This window comes from Piliocolobus tephrosceles, chromosome 5, assembly GCF_002776525.5.
Source record: "Piliocolobus tephrosceles isolate RC106 chromosome 5, ASM277652v3, whole genome shotgun sequence".
NCBI lineage: Eukaryota > Metazoa > Chordata > Mammalia > Primates > Cercopithecidae > Piliocolobus > Piliocolobus tephrosceles.
In genome coordinates this window covers 121,408,146-121,432,027 of record NC_045438.1, presented here as the reverse complement: position 1 = coordinate 121,432,027, position 23,882 = coordinate 121,408,146, and the positions used below count along the sequence as shown (strand labels likewise).

General features: G+C 37.2%; 1 protein-coding gene across 1 annotated transcript in view; it reads left to right on the top strand.

Moving 5' to 3' along the window:
• Positions 1-8,603: 8,603 nt before the first annotated feature.
• CD2AP (CD2 associated protein) overlaps positions 8,604-23,882 on the top strand; it is a 156,819-nt gene continuing 141,540 nt past the window's right edge. Inside the window, exon 1 of the mRNA XM_023212978.3 lies at positions 8,604-8,727. Coding sequence (XP_023068746.1) covers positions 8,724-8,727 — 4 coding nt within the window. The 5' untranslated portion in view covers positions 8,604-8,723. The remainder of the gene's footprint in view (positions 8,728-23,882) is intronic.

Here is a 23,882-nt window from a genome sequence, read left to right as displayed (position 1 = left end):
AACCTACTAAGATTGAAGCTGATGAAATTAAAACCTGAATAGGGCAATAAAAAGTAACAAGATTGAAGCCAAAATAAACAATCTTCCAGCCAAGAAAAGTCCAAGATCCAATGTTCTCACTGGTGAATTTCACCAAACATTTAAAGAAGAACTAATATCAATGCTTCTCAAACTATTCCAAAATATAGAGAAGGAGGGAATACTTCCAAACTCATTCTGTGAAACCAATACTACCCTGATACCAAAACCAGACAAGGACCCATCAAGAAAAGAAAACTACAGGTCAATATCTCTGATGAATATTCATGTGAAAATCCTCAATAAAATGCTAGCAAACAGAATCCAACAACACATTAAAAACAGCATTCATCATGACTATGTGGGATTTATCCCAAGTATGTAAAGATGGTTCAACATAAGTAAATAAATCAATGTGATTCATCATATAAGCAGAATGAAGGACAAAAACCATATGATAATTTTAACTGATGCCTAAAAACCATTTGATAAATTTCAACATCATGATAAAAACCCCCCAAAAAACTGGGTATAGAAGGAACATACCTCAACACCATAAAAGTCATGTATGACAGACTCACAGCTAGTATCATACTGAATGGGAAAAAACTGATGAGAGGAAAAAATGGCCTTTCCTCTAAGATCTGGAATAAGAAAAAGATGTCCACATTCACAACTGTTGTTCAGAATGGTGCTGGAAGTTCTATCTAGAGTGATCAGGCAAGAGAAAGGAATAAAGGGCACTCGAATTGGAAAGGAAGAAATCAAATTATCCTTGCTTGCAGAAGATATAATTTTTATTTGGAAAAACCTGAAGATGTCACCAAAAAACTATTAGAACTGATAATCAAATTCAGTAATGTTACAGGATACGAAATCAACATACAAAAATCAGTAGCATTTCTATATGCCAACAGCAAACAATCTAAAAAAAGAAATCAAGAAAGTAATCCCATTTATAATAACTACATATAAAATAATATATTTGGGAATTAACCAAAGAAGTGAAAGTTCTTTACAAGGAAAACTATAAAACACTGATGAAAGAAATTGAAGAAGACACACACACACACACACACACACACAAATAGGAAGATATTCCATGTTCATGGATTGGAAGAATCAATATTATTAAAATGTCCATACCACCCAAAGTAATGTACAAATTTAATGCAATTCCTATCAAAACAATGACATTCTTCACAGAAATGGAGAAAAGAATCATAAAATTAATATGGAACCACAAAAGACCCAGAATACCCAAAGCTATCTTGAGCCAAAAAGAACAAAATTGGAGGCATTACATTACGTGACTTCAAATTATACTACAGAGCTGTACTAACCAAAACAGCATGGCACTGGCATAAAAACAGACACATAGACCAATGGAATAAAATAGAGAACATAGAAATTAATCCATACATCTACAGTGAACTCATTTTCAACAAAGGTGCCAAGAACATACTTTGAGGAAAGAATGGTTTTTTCAATAAATGGTGCTGGGAAAACTGGATACCCATATGTAGAAGAATGAAACTAGACCCCATCCTTTGCCATACACAAAAATCAAATCAAAACGGAGTAAAGATTTACATTTCTAAGACCTGAACCTATGAAACTACAAAAAGAAAACATTGGGAGAAACTTTTTAGGACGTTGGACTGGGCAAAGATTTCTTGATTAGTACCCTCACAAGCACAGGAAACCAAAGCAAAAGTGGCAAATGGGATTACATCATGTTAAAGAGTGTCTGCACAGCAAAAGAAACAATCAACAAAGTGAAGAGGCAACCCATAGAATGGGAGAAAATATTTGCAAACTATCTGCCTGACAAGGGATAAATAACTACAGTATATAAAGAGCTTAAATAACTCTACAGAAAAATTTAATAATTTGATTAAAAATGGGCAAAAGATCTGAATAGACATTTCTCAAAAGAAGACATAAAAATGGCCAACAGGAGGCCGGCTGCAGTTGCTCACGCCTGTAACCCCAACACCTTGGGAGGCTGAGGTGGGTGGATCACCTGAGGTTGGGAGTTCAAGACCAGCCTGACCAATATGGAGAAACCCTGTCTCTAATAAAAATACAAAATTAGCTGGGCATGGTAATGCATTCCTGTAATTCCAGCTACTTGGGAGACTGAGGCAGCAAAATCACTTGAACCTGGGAGATGGAGGTTGTGGTGAGCCAAGATTATGCCATTGCACTCCAGCCTGGGCAACAAGAGCAAAACTCCACCTTAAAAAAAAAAGGCAAACAGGTATATGAAAATATGCTCAACATTATTGATCATCAGAGAAATGCAAATGAAAACTATAGTGCGATATCATCTCACCCCAGTTAAAATGGCTTTTATCTAAAAGACAAGTAATGACAAATGCTGATGAGAATGTGGAGAAAAGAGAACCTTTGTACCCTGTTGGTGGGAATGTAAATTAGTACAACCACTATGAAGAACAGTTTTGGAGATTCCTCATAAAACTAAAAATAGAACTACCATATGATCCAGCAATTCTACTGCTAAGCATATACCCAAAAGAAAGCAAATCTTATATCAAAGAGAATCTGTCCTCTCATGTTTATTGCAGCACTATTCACAAGAGCTAATATTTGCAATCAACCTAAGTGTCCATCAACAGATGAATGGATAAAGAAAATGTGGTACCTATACACAATGGAGTACTATTCAGTCATAGAAAAGAATGGAATCCTGTCATCTGCAAAAACATGAACGGAACTGGAAGTCATCATGCTAAGTGAAATAAGCCAGGAACAGAAAGACAAACTTTGCATGTTCTCACTTATTTGTGGGAGGTAAAAATTTTAAAACAATTGAACTCATAGAGTGTAGAATGATGGTTACAAGAGGCTGGGCAGGGGTGGAGAGAGTGGGAATGGTGCATGGGTACAAAAATATAGTTAGATAGAATAAGTATGATTAAATAGAATAACAGGGAGAGCACAGTCAACAATAATTTATTACACATCTTAAGATAGCTAAAATAATATAATTGAATTGTTTGCAAAACAAAGAATGGATAAATGTTTGAGGTAATGAATATCCCATTTACCCTGATGTGATTATTATGCACCGTATGGCTGTATAAAAATGTATCAGGTACCCCATAAATCTATACACCTACTATGTACCCACAGAAATTAAAAATTAAAAATTTATGTAACAAAAAATTTGCAGAGATTCAAATAAGAATACTGCAAATTAATTACCAAATTGAAAATTTGCCCAGTTTATTGGTCTGTGCCATGTTGATTCTAAATGCAGGTTCTCCTCAATAAGGTACATTTTATTTAAATAAGTGCAAGTTAAAATAGTTGAGTATATCTTAGCCTTCTTAGCTGGAAATCACATTCCTTGAAGGCAGAGTTTGTGTTTGTTGCAATGAATCTCTCCCAGTGTCCGACATATGAAATCCCTTGTATATTATATTAGTTTAAAGATTTATTATATTAGTAAAAATACATATTTACTAATTATTTGAGGGTAGTGGGTGTTTAATCAATGCTTATTTAACCAAATTTTTTGGTACCTCATTTTTTGTGACTTGTATGCATTTTTTTCCATGACCGTGGATGTAGCTGGAAAAGCAAATCAGTTGCCTACTTAAAATACTTTATTACTTGCCTCTTACTTCTAGGACAAGACGTCAAATTACTTCCCTGGCACACAGGGCTCTCCATATTGGAGTGTGGTCTCAGAGCACCTCAAAGACATCCTGGGCTTTTTTTTCTTTTGAGATGGAGTCTTACTCTGCCACCCAGGCTAGAGTGCAGTGGCATGACCTTGGCTCGCTGCAACCTCTGCTTCCCAAGTTCAAGTGACTCTCCTGCCTCAGCCTCCCAAGTAGCTGGGATTACAGGCAACCGCCACCACGCCCAGCTACTTTTTGTATTTTTAGTAGAGAGATAGGGTTTCACCATGTTGGCCAGGCTGGTCTTGAACTTCTGACCTCAGGTGATCCACCTGCCTCACCCTCCCAAAGTATTGGGATTACAGGCGTGAGCCACCACGCCCAATCTGGGCTTTTGATTGTATACTTGTTGTCCTGGCTACCTGACTACCCTTCCTTGTCCTTACTGGGAATTCCAATGTACCCTCGACAGGCTCCCCAATCTTTTCTCTTTTAAGGGCAAGGACTTTATTTTCTGTCTCTATATTTATGATCCAGAAGCTGCTCATTTGTAATGGGTGATCAGGAAAACATCTGTTGAGTTGAATAAATGTGTACTCATGACTGGAAATTATTTACATAATACCATGTGTATAATTTAACTGCCTGATATTTGAAAATGCAAATGTATTTGTTATTTGAGATTACTTAAAATATGTGACCCTTCAAAAGGAGCTAGCTTTAATATTTGGGAGGAGTAATGCTTCTTGAAAGAGATTCCCTTTAAAGGCCTATGACACTAGCATCTGAATAAAGTGCAAATAACACCATTAAAAAGGTCCTTGCAGTTGGCAAGTAGTAATTCATTTAGATGGGTCCTCATGTTTTTAATTAAACTCTTTCCTACTATGCAATAATGAAAAGTGCTTAGAGTGGTCATAGGCCTCAGGACATCCCCCAAGTTGCTAGCAGAGGAACAGGATTTTGTTGCAAGCTGAATGGGCCACCAGTTTGAGCTGGGGCATTTTTCAGCTTCAATGATCTCACAGTATAGGCATTCTGATTGAGATTATTATTTCCAACAATTGTTTTCTAAAGAATGATTTTTAAAATTCAGGTTACACATTGATGTAATTTGGGCTTAAGTTTACAGTAAATTAGCCAGGCCAAAACAAGGTAGCAGTAAGAAAACTTTCCAGGAAACCTAGTACTTTTGAATGAAAATAAAGAAACAAAAAAGAATTAGTTACAAGATTTTAGCTAAATGAGTGCTTTAAAAATAATACAATTCAGTTAACATTTATTTTTCTTTAGCATAATCTCCATGGTTATAATACTTTTTACCAAAAGGAAAGAAGGCAGATGATTTTTTAAAATACAGATATCTTCAGATAAATTTCTAAGAAAACTTCAGGAAGAAATCATGGCAGTTTAGCATGAATTACATTGGTCTGAAATTGTGCCATTCACACAGAAATTGTAATGTTCTCCTTGATGTCAGATCAACATGTTCAGTACTTGGCAGAAAAAAAGAAAGTGAATGATTAGAGTGGTGTTAGTCCATTTGTACTGGAATACAAAGAATAAGGACAGATGGATGGAAACAAACCTAATCTAGCATAAAGGTAACAATAAAATAAAGGGGAAAGTAAAAGATAATTTGTTTTTAAAGGAATTTAAATTTAATATATGTGGTAAGTAGAAATTATCTTCTCAGCATATTTTCTCTCATTCAACTAATAATTATTGCCAGGGCACGCAAAGTGTTGAGCTGCAGACAGTGCTAGCCGTATAAAAACGTATAAACGTACTGCCATACCTTGAAGGCCTCTTATAGCTGAGAAGGTAAGATTTAAAAGATGAAAAGAGCTTAACGGAATAATTAATAACTAATATTGCATAGCACTCAAAAGTGTAGAAGGTATTTTTACGTACCATTTTGTAACTTTAAAAGTAAATTTCTAGATTTCATTCTTCTGTTAGAATTTCCTTTAGCTTTGTCTTTGGAAAACAACATTAAATTTGGGATTGCGATTACTTCTTAGCGTTACTTCAGTTTTCTCAACCAATTCTTACGGGTTCTGTTCCCTAATGCTTCCAATTTCTATGATTCAACATCTCATTATTACCTTAGTGAATAATGCCTCTGAATTTGCAAAGTGAATTTAAGTTTTAAACTTGTAAAATACGTTTATATGGCAATAACAGATTGCCATAATATAGAATATAGAATTTTTTCTTTTTTTTCTTTGAGACAGGGTCTCACTCTGTCACCAGGCTGGATGGAGTGCAGTGGCAGGATCACAGTTCACTGCAGCCTCAACCTCCCTGGACTCAGGTGATCCTCTCACTTCAGCCTCCCAAGTAGTTGAGACCACAGGCCTGTGCCACCACACGCGGGCTAATTTTTGTATTTTTTTTTTTGTAGAGATGGAGTCTTGCTATGTTGCCCAGGCTGGTCTCAAACTCCGGGGCTCAAGTGATCCTCCTCCCTTGGCCTCCCAAATTGCTGGGATTACAAGTGTGAAGATTCTGGAATTTCTAGGACAGAAATGATTGTAAACGTTTTATCATGTTGTCAGATCATGTCACCTGACTTCTCAGAAAATATCTACCTTACCTGTGGCCTCCACTTCCTTATCATTCAATTGATAAAACCTTTAATCTGAATTTTCTAATATATATATATTCTGAATATGTAGTTATATATTACATATTCTATTATATATATGCTGAAATTATATTTTCTTTTTTTTTTTTTATCAAATCTGATAGTCTTTATTCCCCCTTCTGTTTTACTTAGCCTCTTTTCCATTCTATTCATTGGCCTTTCTTCTTTAAATATTAAGGATTGTAGAGACCTGGAAATTTAAAGTCTCCAGAACCTTAAGGTCTCTGGGCCTTGAATTTACTACCTATGTATGTGCTTCCAATAGCTTATATTTTTGTGTGCTTTCATAAATTCTTTCTTAGCCCATCACCAGCCTCATTCTTCCAAAGCATAAATGGCCTTCCTTATGGGCTGCTTGAGCCACACACATTTCTTAAAGACTGAGAAATACTCTGTTTGCATATCCACCTCTACTTCTCAGTTCTAGGACTCCTCCAGACTGAATTATTGCCTTCTCCGAGCTTTCGTTCAACTCACATCTTCTCTTTACAGCTTGCTTTGCCCACAGTAATTCGTTTTCCTTTAGATTCTCAAGCATTTGACTCTCACTACCTCATACTATTAACTTTGTGTTCGTATCTCACCCCCCCGCCCCCCACTAGAATGCAAAGTCCCTGAGGATTAGCGCTGTACTTCAGCTTTTTTTTTTTTTGCTTGGTAGGGGACAACGAACATAATGATCAACACATATTTGTTACCTAAAAAAGGCACATGTTCCATGATGTCAATGTAATCTTGTTTAGGTGAGTATATTAAACTTTTTTCTTTTCTCCTTTTTGGCTGCTGTTTGTGCTTGATCATTCTTGTTATAAAATTACCATATGCAACCTTTTGAGAAGTATTAGAATTAAAAGATGGCAAAAGGAAATAGTGGTAATGGATACGTACAAGGTTACTACTACGGGCCACTGTGCTCTGCATTGCAAGATTTGTTTCAACATACTCAAGAAATTGAAGTTCAGCCAGGTTAATTTATCCAAGGTCCCACAAAAAGTAAATGGCTGTGTTGAGTTTCAAGAACCCATGTCTGCCTGGTTCCAAAGAGCAAGTCAGTTGCAGTGCTGGATGACTGAGAATTACATAATTTCTTGAAAAAGCACTAGGCACAATAGTTGGCGTTCAACAAACGCTCACACACATCTGCCCTGGAATTGGGTCTATTTAAACAGGAGGGGGAAATAGTTTGCTGAAATAATTATACTTCTTCATAACTCCCAGACTCATGTTTGACTTATATAATCATCCTATGCCCTCCTTCACATTCACGCTAGAAAAAAAATGCTGGCAATATTTCAAATCATGATGCCTATTTTTCTCTCGATCAAGTAACAACTCAAATTATACTTTAAAAAGAAAAAAAGAAAATTAGAAAGTTGCCTTCAGCTGACAAGAGACTAAAGGAATCCAGTAATTTATTTCTGTGAAACAGAATTTATCTGACGCCTAGGTTTCTCCCCCTCCCGACGAAGACCAAATGCTTCTGATTCGTAAGTAACTTCGCAAGGTAAACTGAGGGGCCTGGCAGCATCTTAACGGTCGAAATGAAGCGCGCTCGCCCTCCTCTCTGCCTTTTCCGTTTAAGGTCCTCCAGAGACTGCTTCGCTGCAGAAAGTAACAAGGCGTCGCCGCCGCGGAAAGTGGGGCAACTTTGCCTATTAGCAGAAACCTTTTGATCCGTCTGAGGCGACAAACCAGACCCAACGCCCGCCCAAGCTGTTCCGAGCCTCCGGGGGGAAAGCGAGCCCAACCTTCTGTGCACCGCTTCCTCATCCGCTCGCTGCACCTGGACGCCGGCGGCGCGGGACCACCGGCCGTGACGTCACCGCACCTGGCACCAGCCTGGGGGTCCGGGAGAGAGCCCGAAGGCGACCGGGCGGGGTGGGGCGGGGAGAACGAGGGCGTTCTCGCGAGATTTTCCTCCTCCCGGACCCAGTTCCCCGCACCTTCTCGGCCTCTGTCTGGGTCTCCACCTTAGTCTACGGTGTCGCCTTTTCTAACTGCGGGTGCTAACAGGCGAGGGGCGGGCTCCGAGGCTGGGCGGGCGCTCGCGGTTGGAGCCGTGGGTCTGGGCGAACCGGCGGGTTCCTCCCCACTGCGGGACTTGCCAGGGTGGGAAAACCGCGGTCTGGGCGGGCAGGGGAGGGCCCTCCCGCCGCCGTGGCTTCTGCGGAGGCCAGGGGTGAGGAGCTTTCGCCGCCTCTGCCTCTGCCTGGCGGGCCGCGCTGAAGGGACTGGCAGAAGAGCGCTGCGGGCGGATGGAGGCGAGTCTTCGCCCCGCCTGAGCTCAGGAGGGGCTAGCGCGGAGCGCGGGTCCCGCCTCCAGCCGCGGGAGCGGCCGCGCGAACCACCGGAGGAGGAGGAGGAGGAGCAGACGTCGGCTTCTCCCCGCGAGAGCCCCCAGCATGGGTAAGAGACTCGGGCGCTTCCCGTCGCCCGTCCGGACCTTCCAGATCCGGGGAGGCTGTGCTCTTTCTCGGCCTTATGGGGAGGCGACGGCGGTCAGCCCCTGAGCGGCAGCATCCCACCCTCTCCATTCTTCCCACCGGCCCTTCTTGCCCTGCCTTCCACCTTGCTCTTCTCTCGGAGAAACTGGTGGGAGAGCTCGCGGGTGCTTTCCCTCGCGCTCCCTTCTCCGCCTCTTTTCCTGTTCACTAGAAAGGTGCGGAATGTGGGGCGGGGACGCCTGGCCTCCTCTCCTAACCCCTTGCCCAGCTAAAATCGGACCTGACCTTCCCTGTCTTCCTCATCCCCTTCCTTCCCTCCCCCTCCTCGTGGGATGGGGGAGGGCGATCGAAAAACTTGATAAAGTAGCACTTTCAACTTCTTTATTTTCTGCGAGGCTTTGTATACGTTTAAGGAGAGAGAGAAATTTGTTCAAAAACTTTTTTTTTTTCTCCTGCTAAAACTCGCAAGGGGTGCCTTAAGGACAAGAAAGCTTGAGTATTTGTTTTACTCGGGTTCTACCTAGGCAAGTGTGTTGGCACTTAAGCATGCAGTCTGCTCCCGAGGACCGGGTTTGAACTTCAGTGTTGGATCCTTTGAGGAGCAGTTTCCTGTTTGGAGTTAGACTTCCTTGCCGGAGGAGAGAAAAATACATGTTATTTACTATGTGCTTTATAGTTTTGTTTGAAGTTAGAGAAGGCAGAATGTGTGGCAGTCCGGGTTGAAAAGGAATTTTGTTAAGTGGTGTAACAATTCTTTTGATAACAAAGTTCGGTGTGGGCTAGGCATTAACTCCCTCAATCCTTTAAAAATTAAAAGCAACTTAAAAAAGGATAGCTTAAAAAAAATCAAAACACGCTCTGTCACTATAAGGCAGAGAGTGTTCTGTAAGAGTAAACCCAAGTTTGATTTTTGTAGAGCAGATCAGGAGGACCCTATCACTTTTTGCATTTGAGAGTTGATGCTGCTTCATATCAACAAACCATTACCGAAATGAATAATTCATGTGACTAACAAATGATTTAGAAGCAGGACGATTACAGACTACTGCTGATGTGGCACCCTCTGTCCACACTTTGCTTTGTGGGGGATGTTTTGAGCATATTGTTTACAGACACTCGCCTAGCTATTCTCTGTTTTCTTAGACTTACCTAATTTTAAGTTCCCTCCTGCACTTCCCTCCTGCTTTCAGGTAACGTTTATACTCAAAGTGCTCTTGAGCTCAAAAACAGTTAAATAAAACATTTGCTATTTGGAATTTTCAAATGAATTATTTTATAATTAGTTGAGCTTGCAGGGTAATTGTGGGCGTATTCTTTTAAGCATGAAATTATAAAATCACTTTAACCGCTTTGGATTAAGGTAATACTAAAGTTAAATATACAATTCTTCTCTGTCTTAAATGGGATGCAAAATAAAATTAAACTTCTTTGGATGACCTGGGGATGCAATCTTGTTTTGCATATAGGGCTGTTGAGCTAAATTCTAAGTAATATTTGTTTGTATTTTGAAATTATTTAAGTACTTTTTTTTTTTTTTGCTTTGCTATTGGATGTGCTTGTAACTGATCAGTGTCCCCCATCATCTTTCCTTTTCTTATTTTTTTTAGAATTGTGGAAATCATGTTCAGGTTTGTGATTCTGCATAGGAGAAAAATGAGTACGCCCTTACTTAGTGTGTGAAGTCGTCTCTGGAGGAAAATAATTGTGTACCAATACTTGGACATTGGAATACCTGTTTTGATTGTCCAGAGGCTTTTTCTTTGTGATTGATTTGTTGTTTTCTGTTTAGCTGAGTTTTTGTATAGACTTGGATATCAATGTTGGTATACTCTCGACTACTTAGAATGTATTTTGAGGGTATATTACATAGGACATTTGTGGTGAAGTTTTTGTAAAGTGTTTGTGAAACATTTCCATATCAGTGTATTCTTTAAGTTTATTGGTCATGTAATAATAAAATTCTCAAGTTCACTTAAAGGGAGTTTGCTCTTTAATATAAATCTAATTTATTTGGTTTTATCAGCCATCCTTTTTCCTTACGATTTTAAATGCAGCCTAAAATATTTACATGATATTTTATCTAATTTGTCACAAAATGAAAAATATTAATTTTTTTGTGTGTACGATAACTTGGATGCCTATTAAGTGGTGGTTCTTATGCTTAGGTGGTACACAGCTAGAGAGTGAAAAGCATGAGCTCTGGACGGAGACTACTTGAGGTCAGATTCTCTTCTGCCTACTAGCTGTGTGACTGAGCGCATCACTTCTCTGTGCTTCAGTTTCTTAATCTATAAATGGAATAAAATATCAGCCTCATAGGTTGTTAGGAGGATTGAGTGAGTTACTGCTTGTAAAGTGCTTAGAACATTGCCAGTGCTGCTGGTTATTTTCATTTTCAAATGATTTCCCTAATTCTTGTACCAACTTGGAGAAAAAATTCTCAATTTTTAACCTTTGTTAGAAGTAGGATATTTTCTTTAAATGACCAGTGGGATGAGATGATTTTGCACTAATGCAGAAATTGAATTTTATGTGACATAACCTTACAGAAATCATGTAGATACTTTTTTCAATGTTAGAGGTACTGTGCCAAAGTCCATTATTGGTAAGAACTTCAGTTGCTTAGGAAAAACTCTTAAGTGGGATGACTACTAGTAGACTTATTTGAATTTTATGTTAAAGTAATGTTTTTAGTGTCTACCTTTGTTAAATGTGGTAAAATGCCTGTTGAGAAATTTGAGGTATTCTGTGTGAAAGAATTAGGGAAGAGCTCTAGGGAGACAGATAAGCAATGCTTATTTTTCTTATTCTAAAAATACAGTTTGGCATTTTGAAGCAGAATTAGGCAGAAAGCAAATGGCACAAAGTGTCAGCGTTTCTAGAGCCCGAAAAAGGAATATTTGTGAATTTTTATTTTTGAAAGATTAAGCAGATTTCTAAGGGCAGAATTTCTCTTTAATGATTTTAGATAAGGTGGTGAACTTTTTAGTTTATTTTATAAGCTCACGTATATAAAAATATAAGTCATGTTCTCTGCACCCCGGCCCCCCCCCCGCCCATGGAGTCTTGCCCTGTTGCTCAGGCTAGAGTGCAGTGGTGTGATCTCAGCTCACTGCAACCTCCGCCTCCTGGGTTCAAGTGATTCTCCTGTCTCAGCGTCTCGAGTAGCTGGATTACAGGTGTGTGCCACCACACCCACCTAATTTTTGCATTTTTAGTAGAGACAGGGTTTCATCCTGTTGGTCAGGCTGGTCTTGAACACCTAACCTCAGGTGATCCACCCGCCTCAGTCTCCCAAAGTGCTGGGATTACAGGCGTGAGCCACTGTGGCTGGCCTCGTGGTGGTTTTAATAGACAAATTTTGCAGTTAGTTTAGATGATATATGAACTTTTATAATAGAGTGATTTCTTTATGTTACTTTGTTGTATTGTTTGGAGAAAATATTTAAAAATTTTTTATTTATATGTTATTTATTTACTTATTTTTAGAGACAGGGTCTTGCTCTGTTACCCAGGCTGGAGTTCAGTGGCGTGATCATAGCTCACTGCAGCCTCAAACTCATGCCTTTGCTTCCCAGGTAGCCAGGGCTGCAGGTGCGCACCACCACCTCTGGCCTAGTTTTAAATTTTTTTGTAGATGCAGGCTCTCCCTATCTTGTCCAGGCTAGTCTCAAACTCTTGGCCTCAAGCAGTTCACCTGCTTTGGCCTCCCAAAGTGCTGGGATTACAGCCGAACCACTGTACCTGGCCTGGATAAAATCTTGATTCATACAGATAAGTAGTTGCAAATGGAAATTGCCTGCTAATGATTCACCTTTCTGTATCAGGATTTACTTCAATTAAACTACTCCAGAGCATGAAAAAAGAATATTAGGAAATTTTTGTTTCAAAGTTGAATCACTGGCAAATGTAGTAATTCTTTTCCTTATTTAAGTACTCATCAGATTTTTTTTTGAGGTTTCAAAATTGGAGTAGTTTAAATTTTGTAAAATCACATTAAGGCTGAAAATTCACATTTATAATATTTCATAGTTTCCTGTAGAAATGAGCTGGAAGTTTGCTTTGTACATTTTTTTTTTTTTTTGAGATGGAGTCTTGCTCTGTCGCCCAGGCTGGAGTGCAGTGGCGCGATCTTGGCTCACTGCAACCTCTGCCTCCCGGGTTTAAGCAAGTCTGCCTCAGCTTCCTGAGTAGCTGGGACTACAGGCATGTACCACCACGCCTGGCTAATTTTTTGTATTTTTAGTAGAGATGGGTTTCACCGTGTCGGCCAGGATGATCTCAATCTCCTGACCTCGTGATCTGCCCGCCTCAGCCTCCCAAAGTACTGGGATTATAGGTGTGAGCCACCTTGCCCAGCATGTACATTTCTGATTGAGGGATTTGCAAACTAAAATGAGATTATATTAACTAAAATCTAATTTTTAAGGCATTTAAAATAAATAGTTATAAAACCCAAAGTGCTACATTTTTGTTTATTCATAATCCAGATCTGTCAGAGAATCCTCCTGTCAGAGATTATCATTCCCTGTTGTTAAATATATTTTGAATGATAAAAATGCTTACTTTAATGTATATAAAAAATTGTCATTGTGTCAAGGGCTTGCAGCTAGGTAGAGAAAAAAGTCTAATGATTTTTCATTTGGGTGAGAATTGGGTGGAGCTACAGACCTGTTTCTTAGGTAAACTGATGAAGCAAGTTGTGAAAGATCTGAAAGTTTTCAGATTTTACATTCAGAAAAGAAAGAACAAATAAAAACTAGTAAGATGTGATTGAAATTTAGGTAAATTGGGTAATCGTTATGATGGAGCTGTTACTGCTTAGTTGTACATTCGCTATCTGACTGCTATTCAGATTTAACACAAGCAGGATTTAGGGACCAAATTATCTCAGCAGGCAGGCAGTAAGTCTTTCTAGATGGGGGAGGGGACAGAACACTAGTTTGGGAAGTCTGGATGGAAGTCTCTATGTGTCTGCAGTCAGCTTGTCAGCATCAGGGATATATTTGGCAAAGTGCAGTGTGTACATGTTTGGGAGTGGGATGGTGGCTGGTACCAGGCACTAGGTAGAGATTCAGACTGGCATCCTGGGGGAAAAGGGAGGAAATGGGGTCTGGCAGTAGGCCTTGAAAACCTAGTCACAGGGAAACAAAATGAGACAGGGTCCGGATTTCTTATTGGAGAAATACAAGGTGGGTATTTGTAGGAACAAAAGTGAGCTTAGTTATTGGAATTATTTAGGGTGAACCAAGAGGTAATACAAGACAGTGATCCCCTAAGCTTATATATTTTCTGTCCTGGGACTACATTAGTAGTCTACATTAGTAGCTGAGTCTGTAAGTATGGTACTAGTGGTCCAGAATTACTGGGGTGAAATGGGATCCTCTCTCAAATGCTGGAGGATATTCCCTGGGTATAGATTGCCACCCCCTCTGTTTCTTTGGTCCCAGGGATTTGATGTGCCTGCTTTTTTTTTTTTTTTTTTTTTTTTTTGCTCCGTCTCTTTTTCACCTAGGTTCCTTTTCCTTTCATACCCAATGTGAAGCAGATTATAAAACCTCAGCATATCTTTCTGTTTCAGAAACAAGTACACAGTCCTTTAGGGTGTTAAGCAGTTGTAACTGTAAATATAATAATAAATGGCCACATAAGGCACAAAAAACTTGGAAGTATTAGTAATTAAGAGCCTTTTGGTTTCACTGAAGTCGTGGTTGGCTAGCTATTAGAAAGACGTTTTTTGCTGTTGCTTTTCTTATTTTTTTTTGGTAGTGTGTACCTGTCTTTGGCAATACTCCTTCACACTCCTCCCTGCTTTTTTTTTTTTTTTTGGCTTACATTAGGTAGATATTTAGACAGTAGCTCACAGTAGAGACATTTATTATGTCTCTTAAACAGATAAAATTTTACTAGGACTTCACTAACCCGAGACCATGCTGTACTCATTTTTGAATCATAACCTTGGTTTTAACCACAAGTGAAGTAGGCATTTTCCTTCTGGGCTCCTAAATGTTTTCTTCTTTGGACTAAACTTGATATTACCTTTTTTTTTGTTGTTGTTGTTATGTTTTGGTTTTTGTTTCTGAAGGTCTCAGATTCCTAGATGTTCTACACTCTTCCTGACCATTTTCATTGAACCCTATTTGATTTACTGAAAGCATATTTACTAATTTTTTTCACTTAAAGGTGCTTTTACCCTAGAAGAAACACTGCTTTTAAAAAAATTCACTATTCTAAATTGATAATGGCTTAAGATGTTGTTCCAATGTCAGGTATTGTTATGGATTTTTTTCTTTCCTGGAACCTGTCCTTTCCAGTGGCTCCAGTAGACTTGTATTTTATAATCTTTCAAATACTATGTAGCTGGTTAAACTTCCCATCATGATCTTGTTCAGTTTCTCAACTCATTTGCAAAACAGAGGTGACTACTATGGGAGCCTGGATTCCATTATCTGTTTTAGTACCTTATTAGTGCCACTTAGGTTAGGTTCTTTTTGATGATTCAGCGTCTGGATAATTCCAAGGGTGTGACTGTGTAATCATTAGGGGTTTCTAGTAGAATGCAATCATGAGCCCCTTAGGAACGTTTTGGTCAATAATAAACCACGTTTTTGAGTGGTGGTCTCCTAAGATTATAATGAAGCTGGAAAATTCCTCTTCTCTAGTGAGTTGTAGCCATCCCACTATAGTAGTGCGACGCATTACTCACTGTGTTTGTGATGATGCTGGTGTCAACAAACCCGCACTACCAGTTGTATAAAAGTATAGCATATACATACGTTTATATATGGTACATATATTGACAATAAATGGCTGTTACTGGCTTATGTATTTACTGTACTATGTTTTTTAATTGTTATTTTAGAGAGTACATCTTCTACTTATTAAAAGAAGTTAACTGTAAAACATCCTCAGGCAGGTCCTTCAGGGGGTATTCCAGAAAAAGGCATTGTTATTGTAGGTGATGACAGGGCTATGCATGTTTTTTACCAGTGGGATGAAACATGGAGGTGGAAGACAGTGATACTGATGATCCTGATCTTTGCAGGCCTAGGCTAATGTGTGTTTGTGTCTTGTAACAAAAAGGATTAAAACGGAAAGAATTTTAAATGGAAAAAAGCTTATAGAATATGGATATAAAGAAAGAAAATATTTTTGTACAACTGTACAATCTGTTGGTGTTGTAAATATTATTACAAAAGAGTAAGAAAGTTTATAAAGTAAAAAAGTTACAGTAAGCTAAGGTTAATTTTGAAAGAAAATTAGAAAGAAAGAAATCAAAAAAGTAGTTAGCTTTAGTGTATAGTGTTTATAAAATCTGTAGTAGTGTATACTAATGTCGTAGGCCTTCACATTTGCTCACCAATCACTGACTCACCCAGTGCCACTTCCAGTCCTATAATCTCTATTCATGGTAGGTACACCCTATGTAGGTGTACCATTTTTATTAGTTATACTGTATTTTTACTATACCTTTTTATGTTTAAATATACAGATACTTACCATTGTGTTACAGTTGCCTACAGTATTGAGTACAATAGCATGCTGGACAGGTTTGTAGCCTAGGAGCAATAGGCTATCCCCTATAGTTTAGGCGGGTAGTGGGCTGTACCATCTAGGTTTAGGTACACTCTGTGATGTTCACACATGGACCGAATCGCCTTATGACACATTTCCCAGGATGCATCCCCATTGTAAGTGATGCATAACTTCACTTTTAAGTGTGGTGATAATTACAGTTAACACCAATATTAAGAAAAAGGGCCTGTCGCAAGGGCACATCATCAAGCAAAGAAGCTGCTGATGAGAGATTAATCAAGAAGTATTTTCCTTAATGTGCAGAATGTGTTAATGTCATGTTAAATGCTTGGGGATTTAGGATAAATAAAAGTTTTGGTGCCTTAAGTAGTTTACAAGTGTTAAGGATTGGGCATATAATTAGAATCACGTTTTTTTTTTTTTTTTTAAACTTCTCACAACCCCTAGGTTCTGACGTAAATGCTTCTGCCTCTCCCTCCCTCCAGTTTTTGATGAATGTCATGAATGTGTTGGGATGGCTTATGTGATAGGAGTAAGACAACATAATAACAATGAAAGTTGATATGTGAATCCATTAGAGAAATAAATGAGAGTATAGGGTCAATGTCAGAAATGTTAAAATGTAATAGGAGAAGCATATGGAATATTAGAATATAGACTCCTGCACTGAAGGAAATGGGATTTGTTCATCGCTCATTAGTTTGACCAGTGATGATATACTGAGTACTGGCAGTAGCTAAGGTATTTTTTCCTCCACTTCTGGCAAGGAGTCTTTAGAATGAAGCAAGCCTTCTCTTGAGCTGATCCTTTGAGATGTGTACTTTTACCTGAAATATTAAAACTGTCTTATCCTTCTGACTGTCCTGTCAGTGTTCCCAGTACTGAAGAGGCTGGGTATTTACCTAACATCTAGACTGACTTTAAAAGTGTCATTCCTGGAGTATTTATCACAATTATTGTAATAATCAAGTGCCAAAGTTTTTTGGATTGTAAATGTAGAAGTTCATATACTGTATTTGTAAAATTGAGACTGCATAGTCTTGGTTAGAGTGTTTTTAGGAGACATTTAAAGTTGGTCTTTCAAATGTGTATACTGTTCTCTAGGGGTTTTCTCATTCTTTGTGTTAGAAACAACTTTCGGTTTATTTAGAAGTATGTTCTCCTAAGATCCAAGTTTTGCCTTAAACTTTAATTAAAATTCCTGTTGTGCTGTAGCAGGTTGCAGTCTGGTGAGTATTTTGCCTGACTGTTTTGGTGTGTGTGTGGGCATTTGTGCACAACCATTTAAGAGGAATTCATTTTTACTTACCTACTAATTTGGCTGTTCTTATCAAACACATTTTAGGAAGCAGATCAAAACAATTTTTTTAATGATGAAAATAAATTTGTTAAATTTTCAGAATGAGTGTCAAATGGAAATAAATGGCTATATTTCAAATCTCAATGTAACCCTTTTTCTCACAGATTATTCTAAATTCCTAGATTATATGCTACAAAACGCAGTTGAACTTATGCTTAGAACTTCATAGTTTAAAACTTAAAAACTTCTTTGTTATTCTCTTAGTGTGTAAATGACCTTTCTTGATCTGAGCTCCTTGATGCTGGAGACTGTATCACTTATTTTAGTGTATTTACAAAATTTAACACTTGTATTGACTAGCAGAAAATTGGGAGCCTGCTATGTATCCACTAAGTCTGGTTCAATAATACTTTAATTTGGAGTAATTGGATAGAGAGGGCCAACCTAACAAATGATACAAAATTTAAATATATTGAAATACGTCCACCTAAAACAGACTAATAGGATGTTGCCTAATGAAATTACTGTTTCAAGGTCATGGATGAGATCTAACATTTTTTTTAGAAATAAACTCTTTAATCCTTTCTGTATGGCTCAGTGAAGCTCTTAAGTCCCTTTAACAGAGAATCAGTAATCAGGGATGTTAAGAATCTTGTCAGGTGAATCTGCTGATTGCCTACTCCGTGTATATAAATAAAGGGAAAGTTTGGCAGAGAGAGACATTTCTGTATGGGGCTCCAATTTAACTTGTTAAACATATTTAGGCATAAAGGCTTAATTTTTAGCTTAAAGAGTTCATTCAAAATAACTTAATGTTTGAAGTATAAAATGATAAAAATCTTTAAGGTAGGTGTTGTGAAGGAGGTATACATATATATTCTTCGAGACATACTATGTTAAGTTACATATATGTAATTTTAAATTTTCTAGTAGCTGCATTTAAAAAGGAACAGATGAAATTAATTTTAATAATATTTTGAATGTATGTTGGGTTAAAGAAAGTACATTATTTCATAATGTATTCAGTATAAAAAGTTATTAATGAGATAGCTTACCTTTTTTCTTATATATGAAAGAAATCTTGAAATCTGATATATATTTTACATTTATATGACAGTTCAGTTTGGACTAGCCACATTTCAAGTGCTCAATATTTTTTGATTATGAGAATTTACTGAGGCAGGAGGATTGCTTGAGACCAGGAGTTTGAGACCAGCATGGGCAACAAAGCAAGACTCCATCTCTACAAAAAAAAAAAAAAAAGAAAAGAAAAAGAGATAGCCGGGTGTGGTGGCATGCACCTGTAGTCCCAGCTAGTTGGGAGGCTGAGGTGGGAGCATTACTTGAGCCTGGAAGTTTGAGGCTACAGTGAGTCATGGTTGTGCCATTGCACTCCAACCTATGCAACTGAGTGAGACTTTGTTTCTTAAAAAATAATGAAGAGTTTAGATTTTTGTTTTCTGTATGTGTTTATTTTGGGTGGATGCTTGGAACCATGGAGAAACTCAAATGATTACTTTTGAATTTTTAATGTTCTTACAGGTTCTTGTAGTTGTCTATATAACTTAATTATGTTTTAAAAATCTTTAGTTTGGTCCTCGGGTAGTGAGTTATCTTGATTGTTTAGTCAGCTACAGATTGAACTTCTTTTTTCTACTCTTCCCTGCTTTTCATTACTGCACTCAACTAGTTTTTTTTTTTTGAGACGAAGTCTTGCTCTTGTTCCCTAGGCTGGAGTGCAATGGCATGATCTCGGCTCACTGCAACCTCCACCTCCTGGGTTCAAGCGATTCTCTTGCCTCAGCCTTCCGAGTATTTGGGATTACAGGCACCTGCCACCATGCCCGGCTAATTTTTGTATTTTTTTTTTCAGTAGAGATGGGGTTTCACCAGGTTGGCCAGGCTGGTTTCGAACTCCTGACCTCAGGTGATCCGCCCGACTCGGCCTTCCAAAGTGCTGGGATTACAGGCGTGAGCCACCGTGCCTGGCTGCATTCGACTAGTTTTTTAAAAAATAAAAGTTTATTTGGAAACTGAGGGAAATTCTTATATAGCAACTTCCCATTTTTTGGTAATTTTAAAATTCATTTTTAGTTGATCCTTAATTATTAACGTTTAGGGAATTCTTACTATGCTAGGCTGAATGTACGGAGCATTCAGTTCCCCATAAGAACATGAGGTAAAACAGTAGTCTTCCCATTCTTCAGGTTCAGGAAATGAGGTTAGAGGGATTGTTACTTGTCCAAGTCAGAGATAAGATGTGGAGGAGACAGAATCAAACTTTCATTGGTCTGATTTTAAAACTCGTTCTCTTAATTATATCTTAAAACATTTTGAGAAGGAAGATTGTTGAGTTAAACAGAGCAAGTAATATGAATTGAAATGACTCTAGTAGTGTGGTTTAAAAAATGAAGAAATTTAAATATTTATCATCTAAAAACTGTAGATTGGTATTCATTTGCTTGAGTAACTGTTTTCTCTAAAGACTTTTTTTTTGTTTTTTTTTTAAGGAACAGGGTCTTGCTCTGTCGCCTAGGCTGGAGTATAGTGGTACTATCATAGTTCACTGCAACCTTGACCTCCTGGAGTCAAGTGATCCTTCCACCTTAGTCTCCTGAGTAGCTGGGACTAAGGCATGTGCCATCACGATGTTGGCTAATTAAAAAAAAAAAAAAAACAAAACAAAAACTATAGACATAGGGTTGCCATATTGCCCAGGCTGGTCTTGAACTCTTGAGCTTCAAGCAGTCGTCTTACCTCGGCCTCCCTAAGTGCTGGGATTGCAGGCATGAGCCACCATGCCTGGCCTCTTAAGAGACTTTTGACAAATTTTAACTGTGACACATTGGTCTTTTACTTACATACCCAAAAGTTTTCCTAGGGTTGTTTTTTGGTGGGTTCTATAAAACTTTATGATGGCAATTCATATGGTATTTCTTTTTTGATTTGGGTTGAAACATGCTTAAAAATAACTTCTAGTGTTTTTTTTGAAGTTAATAGTGGGAATAAAGATGAGGAATGAGAATATTTAATTGAATTTTCCAACTTGTTTGCTCTTTAGATTTTTGTATGTTTTTTGTTTTTAAGATTTATTATTTTAGGACAAGTCATTAATCACATGTATGTGGTACTTTCTTTGTTTTTGGAACTGTCTCAAGTAATCAGTCTTCGAGATAAAAATCTTTTTTGTTTTTTAAACTTTAAGGATTTTTTTGTGGATATCTGTCACTTATTCTAATTTAGTAACATTAGGAAGAATATAATACTGTGTAAAAATTTCCTTATATCAAATTTCCTTCTCTTTTTCTCTTTGGATATGTGCTAAGAGCGTATTGTACTATGCAAACCTTTGTATGCTATTTGAAGTACAAAGAGGAAGGGTGGGTTTTGTGTGCAATTTGTTCACTATCTTAAGAATGACTAGATTTACTTATCTCTGTTGCAAAACATGTAAGAAATGTTGCTTATCAGTTCCGTATTTAACAAGCTTGAGAAAATAAATGGTGGAATTTCTAATATGTAATTAAAAGGACTTTAGGATGATATTGTCCTTTTTATTAGTAGTATTTTGACTAATGGATCTGGTACCTAACTTTAGAGGACTTAAATAAGGAAATGTTATTAATGACATTAAGAAATGCTAATCAGTTTTGCATTTCTCTATTTATGGTAAAGAATAAATATTTAGTTCTGGGAATAATTTATGGTAAAGCCTTTTGGTTTGTGGTAAGAAATACTTAGCCCTGGGAATAAAAAGTAAATACATGTATTTCTTTCTTCCTGATATGTGTGTGCCTGTGAGTGTGTGTGTGTAATATATATAAAATCAAGAAATAAGAGGTGGAACCGTTATTTTCATCATATTACTACTTCTTTGAGAGTAAAGCTTGTAATTATTTTTTTTACCTCATACTGAAATATATTTTTGTGTAATTTTTTATATTTTGTCATCTGCTGTAATAAAGGTTAATATGCAATAGTATCAGTGGTATAATATAGGTAAGGTTAATTTGACAGACTCTGTTAGATGCCATTGTGATATTTATCTGTATTGTGTTGACAAGAATTAAAAGTAGTCAGTGCCCATACAACTTATGCCTATTTGGAATTTGTGTAAGTTGTTTATTTTTTTGAAGTGATTTTTTATTATCAAAATAATGCATATTTATTAAAGCAGACTAGTAGAAAATCTTTTAGAATATTGCCACCAATATTTTTGCAAGTAATAATTTAAAAAAATTACGGATTTTAAGATTTTTAAGCTTGATTTTCAGATATCCTTTTTGTTTAAATACTGATTTTTTTTTTTTTTAAAGTTACTAACAACTAGTAAACCCATTAAAAAAATGCCTAGCCAGCACCCACAAACAGAACCAAGTTAAACCAAACTTTTTTTTTTAGGTAAGGATTAAGTTCTTAGAGTTTGCTGTACTTCATTTTAAGTAATGTACTTTACTTTCTTTTACCTGCTTTCAGTTGAGATTTCCTTTTTTTGGTTTTTATAAATGCTTTTAATTCATTTTCTTGTTTGTTGCAAGTATTTACTGCCTGTTTCCAGTTTAGTTACTTTGAAGCTTTGGCCATTTTACTTTAAGTTTAGAAATTTCTCCTCTCTACACAGTTTTGTTACGAATTTCTGTCATAATCCCTTCAAGCTGCTATGACAAAATACCTTAGACTAGGTAATTTATGAACAACAGAAATGTATTGCTCACAGGCTGGAAAGTCCAGGATTTAGGCACTGGCAAATTTGGTGTCTAATGAGGAGAGTTCAAAGATGGTGCCTTCTTGGTACATGGAAGGCTGGGCTTGGTGGCTCACACCTGTAATCTTTTTTTTTTTTTTTTTTGAGACAGGGTCTTGCTCTGTTGCCCAGGCTGTAGTGCAAATGTGTGATTGTAGCGCACTGCAACCTCTAACTCCTGGGTTCGAGGGATCCTCCCCCATTAGGCTCCCAAGTAGCTAGGACTATAGGTGCTGGCCCACACACGTATTTTTATTTTTTGTAGAGATAGCATCTTGCTATGTTACCCAGGCTGGCCTTGAAGTCCTGGCCGCAAGTTATTATTGTTCTAATGAATGTAAGGTCTGTAGAGATATTCCCTCTTTTATTCCTGATATTAGTAATTTGGGCCTTCTGTTTTTTCCCCTTGGTCATTCTTTCTAGAGATTTATTGATTTTATTGATGTTTTCAAATAACAGTTTTTGGTTGCATTATTTTTTCTCCATTTTTCTGTTTGAGCATTTTATATGATTCCATTTTAGGTTCTCTTTTAACATTCAGTTATACTTAATTTTTATTTTTAGTGCTTGCCCTGGAGTTTGCAATATACATTTATAACTAGTGTTAAATTCAGCTTTAAATAACACTGCAACACTTCATGTGTAGTGCCGGTACCATAGAGTATTCCTTATTCCTCTTGTCCCTTATGACATTCATTAATTTCACCTGTTCATATGCTATAATCATGCAATACATTGTTACTATTATGACTTTTAAGCAATTATCTTTTAGATTAAGAATAAAAAAATTATTTTGTTTTATCTTCATTTATTCCTTCTATGCTCGTTCTTCATATTGATTTGAGTTTCTGACTTGTATAATTTTCGTTTTCTCTGAAGAACTTCTTTTAACATTTCTTCCGTGACAGGTCTGCTGGCAGTGAATTCTTGTTTTTGTTTAAAAAAGTATTTCTCTTTCCCTTTGAAGGATAAGTTTACTTGATACAGATTTCTAGGTTTTTTTTTTTTTTTTTCCCAATGCTTTAAATATTTTATTCCATGCTTTCTTGCCTTCATGTTTTCTGATGAGAAGCCTGCTGTAATTCTCCTTGTACCTCAGTAGGTAGGGTGATATTTTGTGATGGCTTCTTTCAAGATTTTCTCTGCCTTTGATTTTCTTCCATTGAATGTGATACATCTGGGTGTAGATTTTTTTTGTTTGTATTCTAATTTTGTTCTCTTAGTTTTCCGGATGTGTGGTTTGGTGTACCTTACTATTTTTGGAAAATTCTCAGCCATTTTTAGTTCATATATTTCTTCTGCTCTGTTTCCCATCTTCTTCTGGAATTCCAATTATTATGTGTGTTTGTACCTCTTGAAGTTTTTCACAGTTCTTGGATATTCTGTCCTGGGATTTTTTTGTTTTTTATAATTCTTTTTCTCTTTGCATTTCAGTTTGGAAAATTTCTTTTGACCTCTCTTCAAGCTTACTGATTCTTTCCTTGACTATGTATAGTCTACTGATGAATGTGTCAGTGTTATCGATTATTTGTTGTAT